This window comes from Abramis brama (assembly GCF_963993115.1).
Source record: "Abramis brama genome assembly, chromosome: 9".
Lineage (NCBI taxonomy): Eukaryota > Metazoa > Chordata > Actinopteri > Cypriniformes > Leuciscidae > Abramis > Abramis brama.
In genome coordinates, this window is record NC_139971.1 from 35,372,478 (window position 1) to 35,394,875 (window position 22,398).

A 22,398-nucleotide genomic window follows, 5' to 3' on the forward strand; every position below is an offset into this window, starting at 1 on the left:
ATCAGGCTTAAAATATGAAATAATAGTTAAGAGGGAGCATAAAGAATAATTTTCACACATGAATTGGTGCCTCTGAGTCCAGACCTTAAATTCATCGAAAGTCTTTGGGATGTGCTGGAGAAGACTTTACAGAGTGCTTGACTCTTGCATTGTCAATACAAGATCTTGACCAAAAATGTATGCACCTCTTGATGGAGAAACATCACAACATTTCCATCAAGAGGTGCATCAATTTTTGGTCAAGATCTTTGTCTGGACCAATTCATGTGTGAAAATGATTCCTCGTGCTCCTCCTAACCATTCTTTCACATAATGTAACATAATAACATAATGACTGCAATATTGATTCAATCATAGACTCTTAAGCATTTGCCTATTTAAATCCAAACAGCAACTTTTTTGTTTTTGGGCCGGGCAGTGTATGACGCTTATATAGTCTTAAAGGCACAATAGCAAAAATAAACAGCCTGTTTAATTCTAAGAGTCAGAGAGAGAGTGAATGGATTTTGATATCCATGTTTTGACAAGTCATAATGTTAATTGCACATGTATTTAAACCCATATTCAGGTGTTGGCTAAAACAACTGCCGTGTAGTGGCCTGCTGCCCAGTTGGAAGTCATAAACTTTGTCTCAGCGTTTCTGCAAAGGAACCTCACAAGTCTCTTGTGGTGTCTCTGATAATTGCTTCTCTGGTTAAGATCCAAGGACGTTCCCACAGCAAGGGGTAAATCAGCCACGATGGAGTTATCTAGTGGAGAGTCACACTTTCACCTTCCTTCCCCGCAAACCCCATAATAACCTTCTCACGACTGCGATTCAGCCATGAAAGAGCCATTACGCTAATTACTCTTCCTGCCATGAAGCAGTCTCGGAAAGAGAAAGGGCATGAGCGTGTTTTACCTGGCTGGTGAATTTCCGAAAACAGAGCAAGTTTTCATTGGGTGGCCGGAAGAAGACGCAACTGCGATAGGAATGTTTGGAGATTCCGTGGATATTGATTATGTCCGAGCCTGCTGCAGTCTATCTTTCTCTTCCTTCTCTCGCAGATCTCTTCATCAGCCGGTGTTGGACCTGAAGGATGCCAGCAGGAGGGCTGCAGGGAGGGGTGATAGATAAATAAATAACCCAATAAAGGATGCATTGAGAGGGTGTGTGTGTAACCAAGAGAAGAGTGTGCCTGCTCAAACAGTCCAGAGGCTTGTTGGAGGCTGGCTGCACTGCAGAGCAGGAGGGGGAAAGCACAGAGAAGGGACCTTGAAGGATTTTCGGCTGCACTGCAGAACGATGCCACTGCAGTAAGGCACTGAAACAGAGGCATGAGGTCCACCGGCGGACCCCCGTCCTCCTCGTGCCAGGTGAGAACTTAGTTCAGAGCTGATATCAGAGGTCTTCATGCCTCGGGACTCTCCGGGAGGAGAGTGAGGGAGAGAGACAAAAAGAAAGGAAGGGAAGCAGAGGAGGAGGAGGGTGATGGTGCTGTATTTTTGGATAAGGGATCTCCTGAATTAAGTGTGGCTGGAATAAAGATGTAGTGTGAGCAGGAGGCTGAACAAGGACGGTGCTGTGCTCCACTGTGGTGGAGAGGAGCGGAGCAGACGCCTGGCAGACACACACTCGCACACACACCGACTCCACCAGAGGAGAGAGAGAGAGAGACCACCGTCACAGCTGCGGGGCTGGGAAGGTAAAATACATTTCATTCAACTTGAGTTTTGTTTTGTGTGGGAGTGGATGAAATATGAAAGCATGCTGCACAAGAGCTCTGTCAAATGTTCATTGTGTGGTTGTGTGTGTGTGTATAATACACAAAATTGAGAGAGAGTCAAAGCATGGAATTTTAGGTTAGGTAGGTGTGTTTTTTGCACAAATAGGCTACTGTAAGCTTGTGTTTGTGCAAGGCACTAAATAATACTGCACTAAGCAACTTAAAATAAATGGTTATGTGTAGAGCTTGAGAGAATCTGTGAAAATATGAGATTTTTTAAGATCCTCATATGTGTGTTTTTAGTAATTACAATATTAGTCCTAGTGGACTAAGATTGGCCCTCGGTTTCTTGGCACCCTTGCTAGTGCCCTGAGGCTGAGTAACTAAGTCAGCAGCAGGACGGAATAAAACAGGAAAGCTTCAGAATGGCTCGATTAAGGAAAATGACGTCTGTTTAGCTTTCCATTTCATCATACTTTGACAACACAAGGGTCTAGTGAGAGTTTCAAAGGTGTTTGAACTATTTGCTAGAGACCAAAATAGGATTCACCCCAACGCAGGCTCTAGCCTGCTGGAAGAACTTGACAAAAGATTTGTTAAATATTACATGCAAGTTCAGTGTGTGTGTTTTTTTTTTTTTCTACAAATCTAATGCTTTTTTATTAAGTTTCTTTAACAGGATTAAGATTCAAGGTTACTATTTTGAATATAATCCTAGTGACTTTACTATTTTTAAATCAGTTCTATATAATTGAATGTGAGCATTTAATAAAAATAAATAAATAAATAAAAAGTTTTTGGGACTTTTGGATATTGGATGTTAAAGGATGAAGTCTCAGTAGGTGCCCCCTTGTGTTTTTTCATTTACAAATTCACAAAAAACAGATAACATTTTAAACATAAATTTTATATCAAATATTTTTAATTTTTTATAATATTTTAAAATAAAATCATACATAAGACTTTTAAAAAGATTTAAGATTTTTAGATTAGACCCCCCCCCCCCCCAAGAATTTTAGCATTTTATTTTTTTATTTTATTCTATTTTATTCTCCATAAAGTTACACTACTTAGACATTTTTTACTTTCAAAAAGAATTACATTTTTAATGTATTTATAAAAAACTTAAGAGATCCAGACAAATTTGCCCATTAACAATGCAAAGAAATTGAGTCTATAACAAACCAGGACTTTAAGTTGAATAGCTGTGACACCAATCACATCATGACTGTGGAGAATGCGGTTTATAAAGTTTAAAAGTGATTTATATCTGAATCTCGATTGATCATTACTTCAGTTGATCATTATAATTATAATGCATATTAGTATAGTGCACTGGTACAATCTTAATTTACCCAAACACATCATGCTCTGCCTTCCAGCCATTCATCTCACATCCTCTCACCTGCTGCCCTCCCTCATCGGTCCTGGTGATTCCCAGCCCCCCTTCATTCCTCTCCCACCTCCTCCCTTTGTCAGTGTCCTGTCTTGCATCCAGAGTCCTCATTCTATCTGGTTCACACCTGAGAATACACGGGGCAAGAGGCTTTAGCTGGTCACCCCCCACCAACCCGCAATGCACCTGTGACTTCATACAGATCTTTTGGATCCTGTCCACTTCTGTTTCATGTGAGACCACCTGCTTCTGTCTAGGCTGAGAATGCATGATTACCCATGATCATCCTTACCATCACTCACAAGAGAAACAGACCTGCATCTTCTCTGTTAATCACTGGGAAGAGTATGGAATAGAATTATTAAAAGCAAACTAAGGATCTGAGATTATCAAGCTCTCATGGATTGATCTCCACCCGGGCTGTGAATATCTCATCATGACAACAGTGAGTAACCATTGACCTCTGACCTCTTTATTTGGTGGAAAGTTGAAATATTACTCAACTTCCGTCATTAGGTTAGATACTGACATCCAGGGGTTACGTAGAATGCAATGCAGCATGCAGATATTAACATTGTGATGTTTTATTGTCCTAAATGGTTAATTTAAGATTAAATGTGTTATAGATCACCTTGTGTGATGACTCAATCTCCACTATTCTTGGATGTGCATCTTGAGTTGACTTAATCCTACCAAGAGATCAAAGGCCATGTGAACACCTTTACACCTTTCATCACACATATGGTAGTGGGTTTGTTTGCTGTGTTTGGGGACTGAGTGATGGTTGGTGTCTTGTTGAGTATGACATGGGGCCCTTCTTCATACCCGTCCCTTTGAGCTAACAAGCCTCCGGAGGAAGATTCCCTCTAATTAGGGTCAAACATAACACTCAGTATCTGCCTGCTGTCTCTATCTCACCCTCAGGGTCTATGTTGTCTTTGTTCACATGACAAGAAGGTGTGTAGGATAATGCAAGAAAGGGAGAAACCCATTATATAGTTCATAAACAATATTTAGGTTTTATGACAGTTCTCACTTCAGATACATTGCTAATTTCATGTAACGTGAAACCAAAATTGCTAATATGAAAGGAACAGTTATGTATTTCTTGGAATTATATGATGTAAAACGGTTAAGTACTGGTCTGGCGCAGCTAAATAACTGTGGGAACAGTCAGTTACTGTGATAGAAAAATCAACAACCACTTCAGTGGAAGTCAGCGTTATTTCTGCCACTCTTCTCCATTGCGTTGGCCGTTATGATATAAGGGCACTGAGTGAAGCAGCTCTTTCTTTCATGAGAGGGGGAGCAGGAGGCAAGTGAATGAATGAAAGGGGGGGATTGTTCCTTAGTCTGGGTGCCTCTGATTACCTGCCAGACTCGGCCTAGCCTTTAATTAAAGTCATTAACCTGAGAGAATGAGAAAAAAGTGAGAAAGAGAAAAAGAGAGTGACTGAGAGAGAGTTTCACATGAGGTTGATAGTGTTCTAAAATTGTCACAATGTCAGTTGTTGCCATGTGTTTGGAATAAATTCAAAATGGTTGACCCTTCTGTTCATGTGGTAATCTCACAAAGCCTTTAAAAAAATTCTAATTGTACCTCATATCAAGAAAATGAAGCCCAAGTTATAATATCCCTTTTTCTCCCTCTTCAGATGCCCTCTCGATTTGGCACTGCGGTGCGGATCTTCATCACCACCCTATTCGCAGCAGTGGTGCTTTTTGCTATCCTACTAGCCTATGTGACAGGCTACCAGTTCATCCACACCGAGCAGCACCACCTGTCTTTTGGCCTGTACGGTGCCTTTCTGTCCCTCCACCTCCTCCTGCAGAGCCTCTTCGCCTATCTGGAGCACCGACAGATGCGTGGCCCCTCCAGACCTCAGCACCTGCGTCACACCGTGGCCCTCTGCATCGCGGCCTATCAGGAAGATCCGGACTACCTTCGCAAGTGTCTGCGGAGCATTCGCCGCATTTCTTTTCCCGGGCTTAAAGTGGTGCTGGTGGTGGATGGGAATCGGCAGGAGGATTCCTACATGATGGACATCTTCCAGGAGGTGATGGGGGGAGTGGAGCAGACGGGCTGTGTGGTGTGGAAGGGGAATTACCACAGCGACGGGGATGGGGGAGGAGGGAAAGGCTCATTGCATGCAGAGGAAGCTGCACATGTGGCCAGGGTGGTGCGGAGCTGCCATTACTCCTGCATCATGCAGGAGTGGGGCGGCAAGAGAGAGGTGATGTATACAGCCTTCAAAGCACTGGGAGAGACTGTGGATTACATACAAGTAAGTCTAGACACCATTTACAACCTAAAAATTCAATAAACAGCATTCATTCCAGACTTGCTTACTTGTTGCTCTTGGATGGCCAAATTACTATTTTGAAAAACATTGGATTTCATATTATTGAGCCTACAATATACTGTCACTCTTCAATCTTCATAGTCTGCCATCACCCCAGAGTTCCCTCAATGTCACTGTAATATGAATCCATGCAGCATTGAGGTCAAAGGTCAGACTTATTACTTACCTTCCCCTGTAGTCCTGAGCACACCTGTGCGCTGTCATCAACTTTTCATGGTTTCGGCATATGATTGATATCTTCAGAAACCAAGATGACCTTGAAACATCTGTGAGCCAATGTCTATGGTTGCAACAGTCCTTGCATTGTTCACACAGTCATTGTCAACATCAGCCTCAATAACTGAAAAGAGCTGCATGAGTTGCGTGAGTTAAAGTTGCAGAGGAGCTTTCTAAATCGTATACATCTCTTGGTTTTGCAGGTATGTGATTCTGACACTGTACTTGATCCAGCATGCACCATTGAGATGCTGAAGGTTTTAGAGGAGGATCCAGAAGTGGGTGGGGTGGGAGGAGATGTTCAGGTGAGAAATGTGCCTATTTTAGTTTTAAATATGCAGAGAGACGTTTTTATGTTTCTTTCAACAAACAAGTTTTCCAGTACCTTTCTTCTTTAAAGATTACCCACGGAGAGTTCTTTCATTGTCTCTTTCAGATTCTGAACAAGTATGACTCCTGGATCTCCTTTCTGAGCAGTGTCCGGTATTGGATGGCGTTCAACATAGAGCGGGCCTGCCAGTCTTACTTTGGATGTGTGCAGTGCATCAGTGGACCTCTGGGAATGTACCGCAACTCTCTCCTCCAACAGTTCCTGGAGCCCTGGTACCACCAGACCTTTCTAGGAAGCAAGTGCAGCTTCGGTGATGACCGGCACCTCACCAACCGCGTCCTCAGCTTCGGCTACAAAACCAAGTTCACGGCACGCTCACAATGCCAGACCGAGACCCCCACACAATACCTGCGCTGGCTCAACCAGCAGACCCGCTGGAGCAAGTCTTACTTTCGAGAGTGGCTCTACAATGCGCTTTGGTTCCACAAGCACAGCCTCTGGATGACCTATGAATCTGTGGTCACTGGGTTCTTCCCCTTCTTTCTGGTGGCTACAGTCATCCATCTGTTCTACCGAGGTCGGTTGTGGAACATCTTGCTTTTCTTGCTGACGGTCCAGCTGGTGGGCATGGTGAAGGCCACCTATGCCTGCTTCCTGCGGGGCAGCCTTGTCATGATCTTCATGTCACTGTATTCACTACTCTACATGTCAAGTTTGCTACCTGCCAAGATCTTTGCCCTGTTGACTATTAACAAAGCAGGTTGGGGCACATCAGGCAGGAAAAAGATAGTGGTAAACCTTATTGGAGCTGTGCCTGTGACCATGTGGGCGGCCATACTGCTCGGTGGCGTGGTTTATACCATTTACTGCGAGGTGCAAGAACCCTTCAGTGAGACTGAGAAGGCTCTTCTCATTGCGGGCACCATCCTCTATGCCTGTTACTGGCTCATACTTCTGGTGCTCTACCTGGCCATAGTGGCCAAGCGCTGTAACAAAAGAGAGGAACAGTACCACCTATCCTATGCCGAAGCATAGTCTTTCTAAAAGATCAATACATGCTGTCAGGGCTCATTTTAAATGGACCCTTCTTTACCTGGTGCTGCAATCCTGGTTATAGTTATGGATCATGTGCAGGTCCAAGACTGTTGGTTGTTAGCTATTTTAACTATGTTAGCTATGGCTACATTAGAGCTTTTGGACATAATCAAGAGCTTTTGAGAAAGCTATGTTTTACATGAGTTAAAATCAGAAATTGTGCTTCTCGTGATTATAAAGCACACATTGAGGAGGCGCCAGCCAAGGCGGGCACAAAAAGTAGAGCCAAAGGTTAGTGTAAGAGTGATAAGTTAACGTAGTTAAGCTGACATATGAAGTTAAAGGGTTATATTGGTGCTTGAACTTATAATTATATAGAATGTGTGCTGTCAAGGTTAGAGAGGTGTGTGCCAAAACTTAAAGAAACCTGCATATCACACTAACCTGGTTTTACTTGCCAAATCCAGTCAGTATTTGAATTGTCTTTAATCTGACAATCCAGCATAATTCTATATTTCATCATTAGAAATTGTGGTGCTTCTGATACTTTTGTGGTGTAACATGATAGAACATTGAAGAAAGAGCAAACAGCATTTAAATGAGAGATTTATGATACTTCACAATGATTTACTACACTGTAGGCTACATGTTTACAGTTTGAGATTTTTAAAGTTACATCCAGCACCAGTGAATAAATAGTGTCAGGCAACCAAAACGGATTTTCTCTAGCATCTAGAATGTTCTGTTGCTGCATATTTAGGTAGAAAAATGAGCAAAGTTTTACCTGGATTCCTATTCATACCCTATTCTCCTGTTTACCTAAGAAAAACTTTGGTAGAACTAGAAGTATATAATAAAAAATGTCATGTTTTATTTTTTATTATAGATGGAACAACAGTCATATTGACATATCAATATGTCAATATTTTTTATACCCTGATCATTTATGAAAAATACATAAGTATCGGAATCCGGTCACCCTGACAAGAACCTTTTCTGTAACTTATAAACTTATGGTTCCTATTGGTTTAAATAAAATGGTCGGTTAGCAAAATAAATAAGAATCACATGAACTGAAGTAGCTTATTTATGGTATGCAAATTTAGATGTTTAAAGATTACCTTATATGGAGCAAAGGTATACAGTGGATTTTCATTCCAGCTTTTTCCCCAGCCTCAGCCACATCCTAATGCAACAATTAGCAGATTTAGCAGTTCTCCATGAATGCTAACGCTAACTTTTTCTGCTCCCCCCGCCCAAAACACACATTAAACTCTGGCAGAGATATAAACACTGAGGCTAGTGTGCAAATGTGTGCATGGACAAGTTTAGAGAGGAGCTTTAAGTTTATGAAATATTTACCCACTTGACTTGTGCACTACATGTGCAATAACTGTCTTTACAGTGAACTGCTGTGGACTGCAGCATCCTATAAGGCTGCAACATTACGATGATGAGACTGATAACACAATGCAATTATGAAACTTATCATTTGTTTACAATCAAACTTGCAATCTCATTGCTCACATTTGTGTGTTTTAAGATTTTATGCTATTCTTTTGTAGACTGGGTGCCAAACTTTTGATCTTTGATATGCTCCGTCTTCAGGAACAGAAATCCCTCCGATTGCGGGGCTTAAAAATGTATGTATAAAAAAATAATAATAATTTCAAATTGGGTTTAAGCAATATACAGTGAAAAAGGTTCTTGCTCTGCTGTCTGCCAGACACAGTACCAGTACATTCATTTTTAGATGGTGAAGCTTAACCAGTGAAAACTAGGATTATATCAGTCATTTCAAGTATATTGTAAAGTAATATATATTTTTGTAAAGTAAAATTCAAAGATATTTTAAACATGCAAGAATTCTCATTCTCTGATACTCACACATATCAGTGTATCTGCATTTTCCTAGGAAACTTTATTTTATGGAAAATGTTATTTTAATAACACTGTACAGATTAGGGATTTATAAATTACAGTATTCATAATCCATAATCGTAGAGGTTACATGTTTTTAACCAACATGCAGTTGTTTTACAGATTGCCACTGGCAGCTTTTGTCTTCTACTCAGAATTACACATGTGTTGATGAAACAGCACCATTTAGTCTGAGTGTCACAGCTAACCTGAACTTCTACAGTGGACCTGCCTGGTCTTTTAACCTCACATGAATTTTACATATTTGTTTTATGTATTATGTACATTGTCCTGTATGTAAAAAGGGATTCTTTAAATTTCGACATTTCCCTCATAATTATTTTTGCAAACACTTGTAACTGATGTTTTGATACAATAAACTTCAATTCAAAAGTGAGCATTCTTTTTTTCTTTTCTTTTTTTTAATTCGCTTGAGACCTATTACTTGCAATATTTATATTTGTTTATCATTATTGTCAATAAACACACAAAAATACAACAATGTATGTAAACAATAAATGCACTAAGATACTAATCCACCATTCCAAACAACATATGGTTCCAAATCTAGAATATTGTGATGATCAGTTAAGTCTCTGATATCTGGACATAAGTTATACTTTCTTCGGCACATTAGTGATGATAGGTTTGGGTCGAGTTTTAAAGATAAGCTTCTTTTTGATGAGGGCAGAGACGGTGTAAGATGTTGGTTTCTCTTGGTTGGTTTCCATAGTTTCCTCTGTATTCTGAGGAAGTCCAGAGTGTTTCATCAGAACAGCAAAGGGCTTCTCCAGTTTGACCTGTTTTCCATAGAGGATGTGATGTCCGACTATAAGGACTGGTAATCCCTTGAACAGTGGACAAATCAAGAATTTACCATAGGTAAAAAGTAGTTTTATCATTTTGTATGTATAATATATATATATATATGTATATATATATATATATGTATATATATATGAAGAGTTCAGATGCAAAAGCCTCTAAATGCCATCTGAAATTTTCTTTTAGAATGGTCATTTTTATCAAGCTCGTATATTTAAGTTCAGTAATTTCACTTAAATGGCAATGAAATTACCTATTAGTTGTCATTTAAGTGAAATTACTGAACTTAAATATACAAGCTTGATAAAAATGACCATTCTAAAAGAAAATTTCAGATGGCATTTAGAGGCTTTTGCATCTGAACTCTTCATACATATATATATATATATATATATATATATATATATATATATATATATATATATATATAATAGGGCAGATTTCAGACTAAAATCAAAAGAAAATAATAATATAGATACATAAATATATTATGCATACATATAATATATGTATGTATCTATATTATTTTTTTCTTTTGATTTTGGTCTGAAATGTGGCCAATTATTAGAGAAAGACAAACCTCTTTAGTGTAGTGCAGGTCCCCCATCAGATTTCCTGCTAGTCCAGTATTTTGTCTGGACATCATTTCTCCCTGCAGCTCCACCAGCAACCACTCGGCTGGACCTTCAGCAGCATTACTGCAGAACACATCGAAAAGCCTTTTCAACGAGCACTTTTAGATCATTCATGGTCTGTAAAAACTTGTATTTCACACCAACCTTGAAATGACTATTTGAACCATTCTTTATCTGATTCCTCGGTGTCAGAATTCACAAATCACACAAGTCTTTTGTAGACCTTCTCGTCTGAAACGTTGTCAAATATTACATCCACAAATTACTGTCATGAATGTACAAATATATACTACACATGTAAGTACGCTCACTTGCCAGGTCTGTAGTTGTGCATAATCTACTGACACAGAAGTTTCCCGCCAGTTGGAAGACATTTCATTTCAAAATAAAAGTCCCATTGTAGTGTGAACCGCTAGAGGGCAATCGAGCCTCTCTTGGCTAAGGTCTGACTTTCTTCAGTTGAATTTTTTCTTCAGTTGTATTTTTTAAATACATTTTATTCATGCCTTTATTCATGCAAAAAACGAACTCACAATTAATTGTACCAACAAGTATACAACAACAACAACAACAACAATAAATATGAATAATAATAATGATGATGGTGATGATGATGATGATGATGATGACAATAATAATAATAATAATAATAATATCAAAAACGTCAGAATAAAAAACGTAAAACATTGAGAGTATTTTTGACAATCAAATAATTATTATTATTATTATTTTCATAGATTGTTCATGAATCGTTACAATATTTGTTTTTAAAGAACATTAAAAATGATTACTCTATTTGGAAAACATCACCTACCTACATACAGCAAAATATGTCAAGCGCACCAAATATTAGATTGTTTTCCACCGACTTCAGAATTTTTTTAATTCCTTATTTTCTTTAAAGATTAACAAAAAAAAGAAAAGCTGTTGTTGAAAAAGATAATTGATGTAATAGTTATATGACTGTTTTTTTGTAAGATGTAAGAGATATATCTATTCGAATAGTATGCATACATGGATGTATACGTTTTATAACTTGAAAATTCAATAAAAAAAATATGTCAGTGCGCATGCGCGGCGTTGGCCATGCGGAAAATGACTCGTCAGAGTTGTTGTGGATCGCTGACAGGCACGTGAGCGATGCTACGTATGTCGTCGATTTAGCAGTCGACATGGCGGCCACAACTCCTCCCAAGGTACTGAGCATGCTGCTTTTTAAGTCAATACACGGTCAAAACGACAAATAGCTCCATTTTACCGATCTTTTTCCGTGGGTTGTGGTGTAGATATTCTGTTTGACTTGCTTTTTGAACTGTCGGTGCTGGGAAATAGATGATACACTGGTCTGGGAAACTGCTGTGTTTAGCAACAGTTAGCCTGGCTGCTAGCTGCCAAACCCACTGACACACAGCTGATCAAACTGCAAAAAACACGGACGTTAGAAGTAGCGTTTCCGTTGCCAATAGCAGCACAACTGCAATATCGAACGTATTCGGGGCGTCTGGACTCTAAAAACAAACAATCAGAGTTGTGTTTGTACTTTAACTAGTGTTGAGTCATGAGCTGTCTGGCAGGTTTATGTAGATGTTTTGAGCTTGATGACTGATTGTTTATCAGCTGATTCCGGGAAATTCAAGCCATAAGGAAACTAGCTTTACATATGAATGTTTTTTTCTATTTATTAACTATTTATTGGCACTACATAATCTCATTTTCGTGTGTGGCGTTTTCTCGTGTCTGTTACACATGCATTAGCAAGTACCTTGGCCACCATGATGTTTTGATATATACACTTACAGCTACCTACCACTACCACACAAATTCAGTATGAGAATATAGGAGACATGAACATTACACATAGTTCCAGGTTATTCCATGGTTGTTTTCCCAGTGTAATTTCTATTTTTACAATGATCAATGCCATTTATTGTTGGGGAGTATTCAAGAACATTGTTTATGTCAGTATGAGAAGAGCGGTCCGTTCCTTCAGTTCAGGCCTCAGACTAAGACATTTAAAGGCACGGAGCAGAGTACTGAAACAGGATCTTGAAATGTTTGTTTTTAACAGCCTATTTTTAGAGAGAATAATGTGTTTGGCTTATAATAATGAAACTGTAATGTTTTATCAATACATGTTTCTTTGTGTTTGTAGGTGGTGTTTGAACGTGAGGGAATCTTCATTCACTCATCTCAAGATGAATCTGAGGATCAGGATTTAATATCAGGGTTCCTCAGGATTGTTGATAAGGTATGGTGATTGTCATTGATAATATTATCTATATTAAACGAGTGTGTTTTTCAGAATTGCTATGATTCCTCTAAGTTTTACCTGAACTGGGTCCACGTGACATACATAAGATGTTATACCACATTCTTGTTTCACTGTTTTGTTTTTAATATATGTGTATTTTTGAAAGATACTTATGCTTACCAAGGCTGCATTTATTTGATCAAAAATACAGTAAAACAGTAATATTGTGAAATATAAAAAAAAAAAAGGTCTTCAGGGTCACATGATCCTTCAGAAATCATTCTAATATGCTGATTTGGTGCTCAGGAAACATTTCTTACTATCATCAATGTTGAAAACAGTTTTAAAAAAAAAAAAAACGTGATACAGGATTTTTTTGATATCCGAAGTTCAAAAGAACAGCATTTGTTTAAAAATTAAAAATATTTTATAACATTATACATATCTTTACTGTCACTTTTGTTTAATTTAGTGAATCCTTGCAGAATAAAAATATTAATTTCTTTCGAACAACATCGTACTTACTCCATACTTTTCAATAGTAGTATATATATATCTGAGAAGTCCGAACTACCTCCTTTTGAAACGTCTGTAAAAATCACAGCCATCTAACGATCTCTCCCAATATCTATTTTTTCTTCTTTAACTGTAGGATGGTGAAACCCTTGTGGAATATAAACCCCTGGAGGATACAGATCCCTCGAACATACTGTGTGCCTGCAAGGTTTGTTACCCGTTTCATCTGTGAGAGTTTGCATATATATGTTAAAATGCCTCAAAGACAGTTCTTATGTGCCCTGTACTAGTATATTCAGGATTCTGAATAGTTTTCTGAATTAGGAAGGATAACTTGATTGTATGATTGTGTGAAGGACTCCAGCTCAGTGGTGGAATGGACTCAGAGTTCAGAAGACAACCCTCATCGCCCTGTCGACCATCAGCTGAGCTATGAAACCGAGTGGGATATGATCAATGCTGTCTCATTCCGGAGAAAAGCCCACACACATGGAGATGGTAAAACAATTAAGTCAAATGTGGCTGAAAAAACAACTTCTTTTGTATCAAATTGCTTTCACCGTTCATTTTACCCAGTACCTAACAGAAAATGTCAGCAAGATAACTTATGCATCAGCCAGTGAATTTTGCCTATGGCCCTTTCTTTCCAAAACCAGATGGAAATCTGTAACGGTAACCAAGCTGATTATTTATTGTCGCATTGTCACAGGTGGATCAAACCACGCAAATGACCGGAACAAGTGGGCCTTCTCTTTTAATGTGTGTGACCTCAGGTCTATCACAGTCAAATGTGAGGGCTGGTCATACATCATTTTCCGGTTGAAGGATGGCACAGCACTGCCAGCTATTCATTTCCACCAGGGAGGGAGCACAGCGTTCCTGGATAGCCTGAGGAAATCAGTTCAGATCAACGAGTGAGTGCAGTATGGGTTGATTTTATTTAAATGGATCAAGCCTGATCTTTGGCTCAGCTGTAAGCAAATGTTGTGCAATATCTTATTGCAATATCATTCTGTTTGCGCAAGATCTAAATGATTTTGCATGCTTTTTTAATTACAGCATTAGACCAGTAGAGTGTAGTCATGAGTTACAGATTTTTTTTATAAATGGTTTTGAATACATTATATAAGCAGTGCTTATATAATGTATAAGAACCTGCACTCTTATTTAATAATTTCTCTGCATGTATTTTCTTGTGGGGTAAGATCCATTGAATAATTTTAACTATGGTAAAATCCGATAAACAGATAATACTACGCTCTGATTATAGCTGAAAATGTGATAAAATATATTAGAAATGTTATATTTTATAAATATAAAATAAATTTGATTCATTAAAAATATTTTAAATATATATTTTTAATTATATTATATATATTAATTATATATTTTTAATAAATTGAAATCAGTTAAAACTAGTGCTGTCAAATCGATTAATCGCATCTAACATAAAAGTTGGGTTACATAATAAATATATATCTATATATATCTATATATATATATATATATTGTGTGTGTGTGTATATATATATATATTTTTAATTATTATTATTTTTTATATATATATATTGTATATATGTCTGTGTGTGTGTATACTGTAGGTCGTTGCTAGGTATATACCCAAATATTTGTACACAAAAAAAATATGTGTGTACATATACACACACACACAGACATATATGATAAATAAAAATAATTATAGTATGTATACACACATATATATATTAATCGTGATTAATCGATTTGACAGCACTAGTTAAAACATGCATGTGTTTTTAAACTTTGCTAATTTAACATGATCAAAACACTAATCCATTTTAATGACTAAATTTCAAATTAGAGAGCAAGTGACAAATATCGGTATCAGAATCGGCCAATAGTTGTTTGTTAAAATAGGTATTGGCGCATCCCTAATTTATACAATAAATGGCATAGAATAGTGCACAAGTACGCAAATTGGGCTGCAGCTTATGTCTCCCTTTGTTTCTGAGAGCATAAATGAGCATGTCGGCTTTTACATAACTGTGTAGCGTCAGATGTCTTCCTCTGAATGAATATGGCTTAATATTTTCATTCTTCTTTTTCTTATCTTAAAAGTGACCCCTGACCTTTTAATTCACTAAATACCACGGGCATTTCACAATCGGAATGATTCGTCCAAACACTTCCTCCTTTAAAACTGAAGTCATCAAAAATGTAACCCAATCTGCATGCAAACGAGATGGAATATCTCCGCACCTTTGAGGAAGTCTTGCATGTGTTCTGTGGCAAGAGGCCGTGAGCGTGATTCATGTAAGGTCGAACAGCAGCTGTTCGTTTAGAGTTAAGGCTTTATGAAAGGGACAGGAAGGCACTCCTCTCCCCTGCGTTAAATATCACACCAGATTAAATCCGCCCGTAAGCATGCTGAATTCAGCCCTGCTGAGGAAAAGATAGCTGTTATTAAAGTTCTTATCGTAGACTCCATAATGAAACATAGGCTGGGCTTTATTGGCTCAGCCTCTGTCGTCATTCAAATCACAGAGCGATATGGCCAGTGATGTCATATGTTTAGAAGTCGAATACTTGTGAGTACTCTTAAAATTATTATTTTCATTATTATTTGTTTTTACTATTATGTCTGTTATACATTTCTAGATGTTCCTTCGTTTATATGCTTCCACACACACGCATATACAAACAGGAGTTATCAGAATAGACTGTTAATAAATAGGCTGTTTTGTATGTTTGTTTGCTTTGATTATTTTGTATTTGTCATGTAAATAGTGTCACAATCTTTGTTTGCACAATAAAAAAAAATGATTTATGGTCTTTCAAAAGGTGTCCCGATGATGAAAGTATCTTGATTGTCAGCTCTTATAACAAAGCCTTCTCGCAGTCCTTTGAGAATCTTCTGGATGATACAAACTATAACTTTGTTCAGGTATGTGGTTTATACTGTGAATCGTACTAGTAGTCATCCATGAATTGATCTTTGATAAAAAAAATATTCATGTATAATAAGTTGTCTTCACAATATTTTCACTATCAAACAGAAATTCAAGAAAGATCCTTATACAACAACGCTGGGTGGCTTCTCCAAAGTCACTAACTACCTCTTTGACGCATTTCGGGCGCCTGAATTAGAGTGTCAGCAGCGGCCTGCTGAGGAGGTGGCGGATCTGTTGGGAGAACTCATTCCCGGACTAGAGATTAACCAGCAGGAAGAGCCTGGATTTGAAGTCATCACCAGAGTAAGTGCAGATCTAATTCCAGCCTTAACTTTGACTTAGTTGAGTCTGGACACAGACAGCCGACATGAGGCATCCTGTGCAAAAGTATTGTTATGAAAAATTGATTTGATGTGTGTGTGTGTTTGTTTCAGCTTGATCTGGGACCGAGGCCAGAGGTGCAAAGGAAGGGGCCGGTAACAATGGTAGAATGGGAAAAGTATCAGGACTCAGAGGGAAGAATGACCAATGTACCTCACATAAAGGATGTCATATTTAAAGGGGTAAGATATTGCTTTGAATATCTTACTGTAACTCATTAATGTACCTACATTTCTGATCCACAGGATATCCTTATGTCTGTCGATTATGTCTTCGGCAGTCGTTTCTTTGCTTGTGGTTTTATCACCTTGGCCTCTCTGTTACCTTTGTGGTGGATTGCAAACATTTAGGTCATGAGTTACTGAAGTTTTACCCATTTGGTTTTGTTCTGCATCATAAAGGAAGTCACGTACACTTCTGTTTAAAAGTTTTGGGTCTGTTTGATTTTTAAAATGTTTTTGAAACCAAGGCTGCATTTGTTTGATGGAAAATACAGTAAAAACAGTAATTTTGTGAAACATTGTTACAATTTAAAATAATAAAAAAAAAAATCCTGTGATGGCGAAGCCAAATTTACCCCAGTCTTCAGCATCAAGTGATCTTTCAGAAATCATTCTAAACTGCTGATTTGGTGGTAAAAATAGTTCTTATATTATCAATGTCGAAAACAGTTGTATTGTATGTAAATATGTAAGTCTTTCACTTTTGATCAATTTAATACTGCCTTGCTAAAGAAAAGTTTGCATTTCTTTCAAAAAGATCTTACCATTTATATTTATATTCTACATAATCTACATACCTCAATCTCTCAATCTGATCTGTTTGGGTGGATTTCCTTTTGGCATACCCTCCACATTAGCTAAATGCAAAGTTAAACACAAAATGTTTTTTTTTTTCAATTTCAACAACTTGATTGAAAATGAGTTGAGTCTGAGATGAGCTGTTGCATTGTCTCATTTTTCCTGTGACCTCTTGTCCAGCTCATTTCACTTGTTTAGACATGTTTATAAATGTTTCAGAAGATGCAAGTCATCAAGGCTTCTGTTGTTTTGATCTCAACAGGGCCTTTGTCACGCAGTGAGAAAAGAGGCTTGGAAGTTTTTGCTTGGCTATTTTCCATGGAACAGCACTCATGAAGAAAGGAAGCTCCTGCAAAAGAGTAAAACGTACGCATGTTTCCCTCAGAGAACCGACAGCATGTGTTTAAAGCTCTCTTTCGTTAGATTAAACATACATAAGATCATGTGTTCTCTCAACAGTGATGAATACTTCAGAATGAAGCTCCAGTGGAAGTCAGTAAGTGAGGAGCAGGAAAGAAGAAACTCAAGGTTACGAGATTACAGGAGCCTGATTGGTATGTCTTTAATTACATTGCAAGTTTTATTCTTTAGTTGTTTTAAAAATGTTTTCGAAATATATTCCCATGCACCTTTTCTCTACCTGGGTGAAGCTCAGTTTATGGTTGTTACATTTTTTTAGAAAAAGATGTGAACCGAACCGACCGCAATAACAAGTTTTACGAAGGCCTGGACAACCCTGGCTTGATTTTACTACATGACATCCTGATGACATACTGCATGTACGACTTTGATTTAGGTAAGTGATTACATGTGTTTGAATCATTGTTCAGTGCAACTTCTCTGATTTAAAATATCAACAACTGTTATGTATACTACTGACTCCCATGCTGATCCCTTGTTTTCACAAATCAGCGAAAATCCTTCAGTTTATGTCAATGTGATTTAATTGCACAGTCATTTATTTAGATTATGGATAATCTTAAGTGCTTTACGATTGCTTACATTACTTGTATTTACCCAGTTTCCTGTTCCTGTGCAGGGTACGTGCAGGGTATGAGTGACCTGCTCTCTCCCGTCCTTTTTGTAATGGAGAATGAAGTAGATGCCTTCTGGTGCTTTGTTTCCTTCATGGATGAAATGGTAATGAAATATGTTTGTTACAGCACATCTCTCTTTAGCACTCTTGGGTTTGCTGTGTGTGAGAAGATTTGGCTGCGTCAATAAACCATGATTCTGTCCTCACGCTATCACTGTTGTGGGCAAGCACTTTAAATGGACTAAATTAGTCAACCAACAAATGGTTTACTTCTAGTTGTCTCTGCATATTAAGCCATTATAGGATCATTTCTTTTAGAGGGGTCCTATTATGCCCTTTTTTAAAATCTTGATTTTGTTTTGGGGGTTTACTAGAATAGATTTTCATGCTTGAATGTTTGAAAAATACATTATTTTCCCACATATTTTACATTGTTGCAGCACCTCTCTTCCCAGTCTGTCAGTAACGCTCTGGGGTGTGTTTCCCGTACGACGCTGAATAACTACAACAGTATGATGCACCGTCGGAGAAACTAACCAACTAGTCACCATTGTCTCCCGAAACCGTAGTAACATGGCCGCACCTCTGTCATTTAAACCACATTGGTTCAACAATATAGGACTGTCGTTAATGATTGTTAACACGTCAAAATACATAGAATAAAATGTAGTATATACACTACTGGTCAAAAGTTTTAGATCGGTATGATTTTAAAGGAAGTCTCTTCTGCTCACCAAGGCTACATTTATTTGATAAAAAAACAGTAATATTGTGAAATATTATGACTATTTAAAATGACTGTTTTTTATTTTAATATATTTTAAAATGTAATTTATTCCTCTGATGGAAGCTGAATTTTCAGCATCATTACTCCAGTCTTCAGTATCACATGATCCTTCAGAAATCATTCTAATATGCTGATTTTATGCTCAAAAAACATTCATTATTATTTTCAATGTTGAAAATAGTTTTTGTTCAAAATTCTTTGATGAATAGAAAGTTCAAAAGAGCATTTATTTAAAATAGAATATTTTCTAACATTATAAATACTGTTACTTTTGATCAGTTTAACTCATCCTTAATGAATAAAAGTATTGATTTATTTTATTTCTTTCCCCAAAAAATAAAATAAAAATTCTTACTGACCCCAAACTTTTGAACGGTAGTGTTTAATGTTACAAAAGCTTTCTATTTCAGTTAAATGCTGTTCTTTTGAACTTTCTATTCATCAAAGAATCCTGAAATAAAAATGTAAAAAAACTGTTTTCAACATTGATAATAATCATAAATGTTTCTTGAGCTTTAAATCATCATATTAGAATGATTTCTGAAGGATCATGTGACACTGAAGACTGGAGTAATGATGATGAAAATTCAGCTTTGATCACAGGAATAAATTACACTTTACTGTATATTCACATAGAAAACAGCTGTTTTAAATTGTAATAATATTTCACAATATGACTTTTTGTTTGTATTTTTAATCAAATAAATGCAGCCTTGGTGAGCAGAAGATACTTTTTTAAAAACATTAAAAATCTTACCGATCTAAAACCTTTGACTGGTAGTGTATATTTAAATAGAATGATAGATATAGAATCCACTGGATGTTAACTTGCTCATTGTGCCCAAGAGCATGGTATATTAAAGTCCACGTCAACTGCTTCTAACCGCAGCTCGAAAGCTGTAGTTCCAACCACGAAAGTTTGCGATGCTGTTTGCGTTTCAAGAAACGGCAAATCGTTGAACTGTGTTGGTAATGAATGTACTTGCGACCATAATTGGCTAACGATGCTTTCGGGAAATGCACCCCTGTTTAGTTCTGGTCTCTATGAAGCCCATCCTTTTGAAAAACTAAATGTGCTTTGATTGGTCGGCTGGACCAGTGTGTTGTGATTGGTCAACCGATTCGAACGTGTTGCGGAAATGTCACGCCCCTTTCCATAACCGCAAGTTTCAACACATATGAGTTATTTAAATGAGGAAAATTGTGACCTCTGCATTCCTGGAAGAAAACTCAAGACTACAATTGAGGTGTTTCAGGGAGTTCAGAAACACCCTTTTGGTGTGGACTTCGTAACTTTGCAGACCTTATTCATGCTCAAACAGCAACATTAAACACTAAAGGAAGTTGAAAATGTTTAAAAGCATAATAGGACCCCTTTAATTATCACTAATGTTTGTGGCAGCATGAAAACTTTGAAGAGCAGATGCAAGGGATGAAGACCCAACTAATTCAGCTCAGCACTTTGCTTCGTCTGCTAGATCTGGCCTTCTGGAACTACCTAGGTAAGATACCCAGAGGAAGACTTATTAGAAATAGTCTTTTTTATTAATGTTGACCATCAGTAGGCATTGTGTTTACTTCTGTATTTATGTGTTTTCACAGAGGCACAGGATTCTGGGTACTTGTATTTCTGTTTTCGCTGGTTATTGATCCGATTCAAGAGAGAGCTACATTTTCAGGACGTCCTTCGCCTTTGGGAGGTGTGTTATAACTATCCTTTTTTTGTTGTTGTTGGGGCCATCAGTCCATTTCTTTGTTTCTCAGTACACTGCAGCTACTGTCTGTTATCATTTTGATTATACTTATGTGTTATATTGGCGTTTGATTTAATATATTCTTCAATTCATATTTTCCCATTCAGGTTATGTGGACCAGATTGCCTTGCCAAAACTTTCACCTTCTGGTGTGCTGTGCCATTTTAGACTCTGAGAAACAAAAAATAATGGACAGAAAATATGGATTCAATGAAATCCTGAAGGTTAGCCTTAACTATATCTTATACCATTCTGAAGATTTATTTCTTTGAAAATTAACACTTTAACTCAGCAAGGATGCATTAAATTGATCAAAAGTGACAATACAGAAATTTGTTTCAAAAAATAGTTTTTAATAAATGCTGTAAATGTTTTTAAACTTTCTATTCATCAAAAAATCCTGAATATATCATGGTTTCCACAAAAAAATGTAAGCAGAACAACGGTTTTCAACATTGATAATAATTAGAGCACCTTTAACTTTTGAATAGTAGTATGTATCTGCATCTTGCAACATACATAAATTAGATTTTGAGAAAAATGATTCACCAATTGATATGTTTTCTTTACAGCATATAAATGAACTCTCCATGAAACTGGACATCGAAGAAATCCTTAGCAAATCTGAATCTATCTGTATGCAGATAAAGAATTGTAAGGTATGTCATATGCATGATTGCAGATAGTGGGGTATTTGATGTAAAATGAAAAAACAAAATCTCTATAAAATGATTATTTTGTTCCGGTAATACAAGTTTTGAATCTCTTCTTTTTCCCTCTAAGGACTTGCCCCATTCAGTGAGTGAGATTCTGGGCCTCAACACAGTCACTGAACCCTCTGCAGCATTAGAAACCAGTGAATATGGAATACTCGAGTCACCTCATACCTCACCAAGATCCTCACACAGACAAGATCACGTCGTCTCCAACGGCCACAGCCATCTAAAAGAAACAGCACACAACGGCTGCAAAGTAGCCTTCATTTCCTAGTGTACGACACTACATGATGTATAGTACAGATTTTATATCCCCTGTATTCCAGCAAGATGAACAGTGTTGGGTGTCATGTAGATATTTGCTACCAAATGCCACATTGTAAAAGAAAAACAAATCGCAGAGAAAATATATGAATGTAAAACTAGGATCCAAAAGGATCCTAAAGCATTATTTTTGTAATATCTTGTACCATAATGTCTTTCATTGAAATAATCATTCCTTCTCACTGTATAGAGAGAGTTTTCACAATGTTTCAGAGGTGGGGTATCCATTGTTGAATATTATATATATTTTTTGTTCTTATCAGTTTGCCCTTTTCCTAAATAATTCAGATTCAAATTAAAATCTGTCTTCCATTAGCTTGTGAGTTATATTTCAACTGTTATAGACCGGTTAGTTTTTGTTTTCTCTCTCTCTCTCTTTCTTTTAGCAGTATTAGAACTCAAATCTTTTTAAATAACACTAAACCCAAAATTGAACATACATGTCTATTGCACCTGCTGTTGTCCATGTCTTTGTC

General features: G+C 37.3%; 3 protein-coding genes across 4 annotated transcripts; 2 read left to right on the forward strand and 1 right to left on the reverse strand.

Moving 5' to 3' along the window:
- The first annotated feature begins 1,222 nt into the window (after positions 1–1,222).
- On the forward strand, positions 1,223–8,968 carry has3 (hyaluronan synthase 3). Its single transcript, XM_084125234.1, has 5 exons — positions 1,223–1,685; positions 3,089–3,547; positions 4,758–5,387; positions 5,885–5,986; positions 6,118–8,968. The coding sequence occupies exons 2-5, from the start codon at positions 3,539–3,541 to the stop codon at positions 7,045–7,047; spliced, it is 1,671 nt and encodes a 556-aa protein (XP_083981360.1). The 5' UTR covers positions 1,223–1,685; positions 3,089–3,538; the 3' UTR covers positions 7,048–8,968.
- chtf8 (CTF8, chromosome transmission fidelity factor 8 homolog) lies at positions 8,951–10,821 on the reverse strand. Of its 2 annotated transcripts, none has more exons than XM_084125236.1 (4): positions 10,739–10,821; positions 10,572–10,658; positions 10,373–10,490; positions 8,951–9,815 (listed from the first exon to the last, which is right to left on the reverse strand). In XM_084125236.1, exons 2-4 carry the CDS (start codon positions 10,592–10,594, stop codon positions 9,582–9,584), a joined length of 375 nt encoding a protein of 124 aa, XP_083981362.1. In that variant the 5' UTR covers positions 10,595–10,658; positions 10,739–10,821; the 3' UTR covers positions 8,951–9,581. The 2 variants fall into 2 exon arrangements, with proteins under 2 accessions (XP_083981362.1, XP_083981361.1); XM_084125235.1 differs by having other exon boundaries at positions 10,743–10,809.
- Positions 10,822–11,547: 726 nt separating this feature from the next.
- tbc1d15 (TBC1 domain family, member 15) lies at positions 11,548–22,237 on the forward strand. The gene is made up of 17 exons (XM_084123654.1): positions 11,548–11,623; positions 12,580–12,675; positions 13,331–13,402; positions 13,551–13,692; positions 13,904–14,108; positions 16,015–16,117; positions 16,230–16,427; positions 16,559–16,687; positions 17,568–17,671; positions 17,765–17,859; positions 17,985–18,101; positions 18,345–18,445; positions 20,531–20,630; positions 20,731–20,828; positions 20,990–21,106; positions 21,455–21,541; positions 21,666–22,237. Exons 1-17 carry the CDS (start codon positions 11,600–11,602, stop codon positions 21,870–21,872), a joined length of 1,995 nt encoding a protein of 664 aa, XP_083979780.1. The 5' UTR covers positions 11,548–11,599; the 3' UTR covers positions 21,873–22,237.
- Positions 22,238–22,398: the final 161 nt, after the last annotated feature.

What these genes read in the sequence shown, in the direction of transcription:
- has3 (XM_084125234.1), top strand. An exon ending in AGACTGTGGATTACATACAA is followed by an intron (nt 5,388 to 5,884) that starts GTAAGTCTAGAC and finishes TTGGTTTTGCAG; the next exon opens with GTATGTGATTCTGACACTGT. An exon ending in GGGTGGGAGGAGATGTTCAG is followed by an intron (nt 5,987 to 6,117) that starts GTGAGAAATGTG and finishes TGTCTCTTTCAG; the next exon opens with ATTCTGAACAAGTATGACTC.
- chtf8 (XM_084125236.1), bottom strand. Translation starts at nt 10,594, where the DNA reads ATGGTTCAAATAGTCATTTCAAG. An exon ending in GTTCAAATAGTCATTTCAAG is followed by an intron (nt 10,491 to 10,571) that starts GTTGGTGTGAAA and finishes TGTGTTCTGCAG; the next exon opens with TAATGCTGCTGAAGGTCCAG. An exon ending in ACCTGCACTACACTAAAGAG is followed by an intron (nt 9,816 to 10,372) that starts GTTTGTCTTTCT and finishes CCACTGTTCAAG; the next exon opens with GGATTACCAGTCCTTATAGT.
- tbc1d15 (XM_084123654.1), top strand. Translation starts at nt 11,600, where the DNA reads ATGGCGGCCACAACTCCTCCCAAG. An exon ending in CTCCTGCAAAAGAGTAAAAC is followed by an intron (nt 17,672 to 17,764) that starts GTACGCATGTTT and finishes TTCTCTCAACAG; the next exon opens with TGATGAATACTTCAGAATGA. An exon ending in TTTCCTTCATGGATGAAATG is followed by an intron (nt 18,446 to 20,530) that starts GTAATGAAATAT and finishes TGTTTGTGGCAG; the next exon opens with CATGAAAACTTTGAAGAGCA.